This window comes from Lactuca serriola, chromosome 7 (assembly GCF_051521515.1).
Source record: "Lactuca serriola cultivar US96UC23 chromosome 7, Lser_US96UC23_V15, whole genome shotgun sequence".
Lineage (NCBI taxonomy): Eukaryota > Viridiplantae > Streptophyta > Magnoliopsida > Asterales > Asteraceae > Lactuca > Lactuca serriola.
The window spans coordinates 154,543,811-154,549,100 of NC_136414.1; the positions used below are offsets into that span (position 1 = coordinate 154,543,811).

Below are 5,290 nucleotides of genomic sequence, written 5' to 3' on the forward strand. Positions count from 1 at the left end.
ACATTCATAATATTATTAAAATAATAAACACGTTGAAAAGAAATTAAAACAAATCTATGTTGAATAATATAACTTAAAGTAAGATGAGAAGTGGTTTAAAACGGAAGGTCCAGTGTTACGCCGCGCATCACACGTGCAACAAATTTTAAGTCAGAAGTCTTTTAAAAAACAAACAACTGCGAAATGCCAAATGTTGCGCATGTTCTGTGTGGCTCGACGAGAAATTGTCAAAAATGTTTTTTAAAAAATAAACAAACAACCCCTTACTCTGGTATCGGATGCACATGGGAGAAGTAAACAGATACCCTCAACAGTGTGAGTTGGAGCCTTGGAGGGACTAATTCTGCAACGAAATGGAAGCTTGAGGATGTTTTTGTGAAGAAATAAAAACTTGCACCAAACATGACATTTTGGATAAATCATTGGGACCAAAACTGTAATAAACCATCCAACGGCTGTTTTGGTATCAGCATATTCCATATCTCACCGTAAACCCACCAAAACACGAATCTTCTTCTTCCCCATGAAAATTTAACACCCAATTTACTCGTCTCCTCTCTCTCTCTCTCTCTCTCACCTCACTGCCCTTTTCGTGTATCCATTCTCAAACCAAACGTCATATCACAATGACCTCGGATGCTCTCATGAAACGATTTTCTCGGTATCTTATTCTTCATCGTCCCACCGACTAAACGCCCCCAATTTCCACCCATCGTCATCATCTCAATCGGTAAACTTTTCGTTTAATTTTAATATATATTTCTTCTTTTTGTTCAAATTTCAAGTAAATCATCCGATCTTTGTTTTTGCATCCGAATGACCTCGGTTTAAGTGGGAGGAGGGATCTATCAAATTTTGATGTCTAGGTTTTTTTTTTGTTTTTCTGGAAGTGAATAACAAGTGGGTTCCATCGGTTCATCCAGCACAGCTATCATGTCGTAACCACTACTTGTTAAACGCAAATTGATCGGAAACTATTGCAATTTGATTAAATTTTAGCTTTTTCTCAGCTTTTGCTATATGATATATAAAGTTAAACAATTATTTACCTAAAAGTTATAAAGTTAAACAATCTGTTTGACATCTTAGGTCAAAGTGGAGAGCTTAAAAGTATACTGAGGTCGTTCTTGTTCAGTTCTTCAAATTTGCAGGTTTTTTACATTGCAAAATGCAGATGCACAAGTTTGTTATTACTTAGTACTATTAGAACTTTGGATTTTACTCATGTAGTTAACTAAAAAGACAACATTTTTAACCATTTTCTCTGTTATCCACCTGCATTTGGTCTACTCTAATAATTTATTCTACAAATAATGCTATACTTGTGTTCTTTTCTGATAAGACATTGAAAGAATGTGAATATGTGATCTAATGTACTTTGATTTGTTTCTATTGTATTAAACAGAACCACATACTGGGAATACGGTTGACCAAATTAATCTATTTGACCTGATGCAAGGTCAAAGGAGTATCTTTGATCCTTTCCCAGAAGCTGTTGACCTTAACCAGGGGTCCAATTCCAGCAATAATGCTAGTATGGATGAATCAGATGACTGGAACAACATGTTATCTCCAATTGAAAGACGATTGTTAAACAATGATCTTTCCAGTGACCTAAATTTCAGTTATGTGAATAATACAAATCTTCATCATAACTTTAGAAGTTTTAGCAACTGGGATGTTGGAGAATCAAGCTCTAGAGCAACTTTACAAGATCATGTTTCTAACCATGACACAAGATCACAAGAACATCAACATAATCCATCAACAAATGTTGATTCATCATCATCCAATCATATTCCCATGAATGTAAATTTAAGCATTGGGTATGGAGGTTCCAACACTGATGATGATGGTATGGGATTTATGGATCTTTACAAGTCTGGTAAAAGAAAAGCCCTAGAAGGTACTACTACCTCCGGGCAGTCCGGGCAGCCTTCAAGTTTGAATATATCTTCAACTCAAGTCAACCCTGTGGTTATGAACCGAAATGAACAGTCAAACACAAGAATTTCAAGTGTTCAAGAATCCCCACAAACACATTTTGGCATGAGGGGTTCTGTACCTTATAATTTATCTTCCGGAAACGCCCCTAGGCGTCCAAACAGACAAATCTTGATTAATGAGTTTTTGGATCAAACATCCAGAAACAATCTTTCAAATCAGCAACCCCCTTTAATGCTTCCAAGAAACACAAGTCATTTTCCTTTTGGTAGCAATATTGGATCAAGAAATGGGAGTTTGGGAAATTCCGGAGGGTACCCTTTGGAAAGAGGGACAGAATTAAACTTCAGAAGCTTGATAAGAAACAATAATGTCCAGTTTCATAATTTTGTTCCATCTTCTGAGAATAGGAATATTGTTCAAGATCCTACTAATTGGAGCTTAGCTACAGGAAGTGGGAGTGGGGCCTCATCTAGCTCCCGAAATGGTACTGTTTGGACACAGCATAGTAACCCTACAATGCAAAGTCAACAAAGATTGTCTGACTTTTCTCCATGGACTCTTTTTCCATCTGGTGAGTCTGAGTCTGGAGGGCAAAGAGGTCATTTTGCTCCATTTCCTGCAGGGTCTTCTTCTTCTTCTTCCACCTCAGAGGATACTCATGCTCATATCTCATCTGGAGTTCCTAGTCAAAGAAATCATGGTCAACCTTTTTCTAGGTCTCCAATGGAGGTCCCTGGTGATGATTGGCGTGCTTTAGCTGCTGATATTGAAGGAAGACAAAGGCTCGTATCTGAGGTTTGTGTTCCTTAATTTTCATGTAAGGGTAAAAAGGTCATTTGACATGGGTGATGGACCATTTCCGAAATAAAACAACCAAATTTAAGGACAAGAGTGTAACAAAAATCAAAACTTGTACTAAACCTGCAATTTTTGGTATACCACAGGGACAATTCTTGTAATTTACTTTTCTTTTTTACTTTTGTATGAGGGTAAAATAGTCATTTGACATGGGTTAGGGATCTTTTTTGAAATAAAAACCAAACTTAAGAGTTAAGAACAAAAATGTAACGAAATTAAATCTTGAGATGGTATATCACAGAGACCATTCTTGTAGTTTACTCTATTATTTTTGTATAAGGGTAAAATGGTCATTTGACATGGGTTAGGTACCATTTTTGAAACAAAAACCAAACCTGAAGAGTTAAGAACAAAAATGTAACCAAATTAAATCTTGGGACTAAACCTGCAATTTTTGGTATACCACAGAGACCATTCTTGTAATTTACTCTATTTATTATTTTCTTATAAGGGTAAAAAGGTCATTTGAATTTGACATGAGGGAGGAACCATTTCCAAAACAAAAAACCAAACTCAAGTACAAAAATGTAAAAAAAAAAAAATTAAAACTCAGACAAAACCCCGCAGTTTTTGGCATACCATAGGGACCATTCTTGTAATTTACTCTATTACTTTCTTGATTTATTTGAATCTTACCAAATTATTAAAACTTTTTTTTTGTCTTTTTAACAGATAAGGCAAGTGTTACATGCAATGCGAAGGGGTGAAAATTTACGTGCTGAGGTTTGATGTTATCTTTCAGGCTTTTCATTATTCATATTTTCTTATTAATTACAAATCTTTTATTATTATTATTCCAATTTAATAATTAAATACAAGTTTATTATTTGTGCTATATTCCAGGATTATATGCTCTTTGACCCATTTATCAATGGGGTAGCTGAGTTGCATGATAGGCATCGTGATATGAGGCTAGATGTTGATAATATGTCTTATGAGGTGAATTTAGACGTTTTGTATTATTATTATTCTTTTTTCCTTTATTTTTTTTTTATAAAAAAAATATATTGTTTAAATAAATTTATTTTAGGAATTGTTGGCATTGGAAGAACGCATAGGAAATGTGAACACAGGGCTAAGTGAGGAAGCTATTTTAAAGTCAATGAAACAAAAAAAGCACATTGCTTTTATGCCAATTTCTAATCAAAATTTGGAGCCATGTTGCATATGTCAGGTGAAATTTATCTCAGATTTTTCTAAAAATATATACTTTGATTGTTATTCTATTTTTTTTAAATTTATTTGTCGACATTTTTTGTTAAAGTAGTAAATGATCTTTTTTGACTTTTAAATCTTATTTGATTGAAGTTTATATTTTTAAATTAACATTTTTCTTTTCTTTATTTTATCATTTTAAATTCGTGTAGTTTTCTAATTGTGCATAAGAAACATGTTTAAATGACTCATTCCATCCCTTCAAACTAACCAAATATGAATAATGGAATGTAAAATTCTATTCGTATTTCAATACTCAGAAATAAAATCACTTCTAACTTTTTTTTTTTTTTACAAAAGAATAATTTTAATAAAAAATATTCAATTGTTTTTTAAATTAAAAAACTAATTTAATATAAGTTTCAATTTTTTCTATATACCATTCCATTCCTTTGTGGCAATGTCACTCTACCGTATCTTATAAAATACCGAAATTACCCCTCACCCAAGACCCTATATTTTTTGAACTTTCATCATGTCCTCTTACGTTACGTGTGCTCTCGTATTTCAGGAAGAGTATGACACCGGGGACAATATCGGAATTTTGGATTGTGGACATGATTTCCACACAGATTGCATCAAACAATGGCTGTCTCAGAAAAACATTTGCCCAATTTGCAAGATGACTGGTCTAGCTCCTTAAAAAGCGGGCCCCACCCCAAATCTTGAGTGGCATTAAAGAAAAAGAAAAAGAAAAACAAAAAAGATGTTACATTTGATTTTTCATCCATCATGGTTTGGGTGTTAGACATTGTGTTGTAGCTTTTTACATGTATGTACTTTTGCAGCCCTCTTTTTTGTTGCTTTCAAAAAGGAGGCAAAAGCTCATAAAACAGATTTGGTGTGTGTCCATTGAAGATTCAAAAGTATTTATTTATGGAAAATTACCCTTTGGTCCTTGGATGTTTTTATCAAATATTTCCATTTACAATTTTACTTAATGTCATGACAATGAAAGGTTTGGTGGATAGTAAACGTGGGTAAACTAGTACCAAAGTTGTTAAAATATAAGTTTATCTTCATTTTCTTTGGAAATTTTATATTTTACCATAAAAAATTACTATTATAACTCGGTTTGATTGTACAAGTCTATCCTTAAAACAACTTTTAAACAAATAACAATATATAACTTGAACAAGTAATATCATTCACCTATCATGTTAGAAAACTATGTGATGGCTAAAATTTGAAAAGTTCTAACAAACATCAATTAAAAAAAATATATTATGTTGGAAAATGTCCTTAGTGGGTTTGGTCTATTGAATGAGTA

General features: G+C 33.1%; 1 protein-coding gene across 1 annotated transcript; it reads left to right on the forward strand.

Moving 5' to 3' along the window:
* Window positions 1-489: 489 nt before the first annotated feature.
* LOC145061534 (E3 ubiquitin-protein ligase MBR2-like) lies at window positions 490-4,918 on the forward strand. The gene is made up of 6 exons (XM_079009046.1): window positions 490-730; window positions 1,406-2,742; window positions 3,478-3,528; window positions 3,649-3,744; window positions 3,836-3,979; window positions 4,532-4,918. The coding sequence occupies exons 2-6, from the start codon at window positions 1,453-1,455 to the stop codon at window positions 4,661-4,663; spliced, it is 1,713 nt and encodes a 570-aa protein (XP_078865172.1). The 5' UTR covers window positions 490-730; window positions 1,406-1,452; the 3' UTR covers window positions 4,664-4,918.
* Window positions 4,919-5,290: the final 372 nt, after the last annotated feature.

Bases quoted from the DNA above. Each gene is read 5' to 3' on its own strand.
- LOC145061534 (XM_079009046.1), top strand. From the start codon at position 1,453: ATGCAAGGTCAAAGGAGTATCTTTGATCCTTTCCCAGAAGCTGTTGAC. The intron at 2,743-3,477 runs GTTTGTGTTCCT...TCTTTTTAACAG, and splicing joins GACAAAGGCTCGTATCTGAG to ATAAGGCAAGTGTTACATGC. The intron at 3,980-4,531 runs GTGAAATTTATC...CTCGTATTTCAG, and splicing joins AGCCATGTTGCATATGTCAG to GAAGAGTATGACACCGGGGA.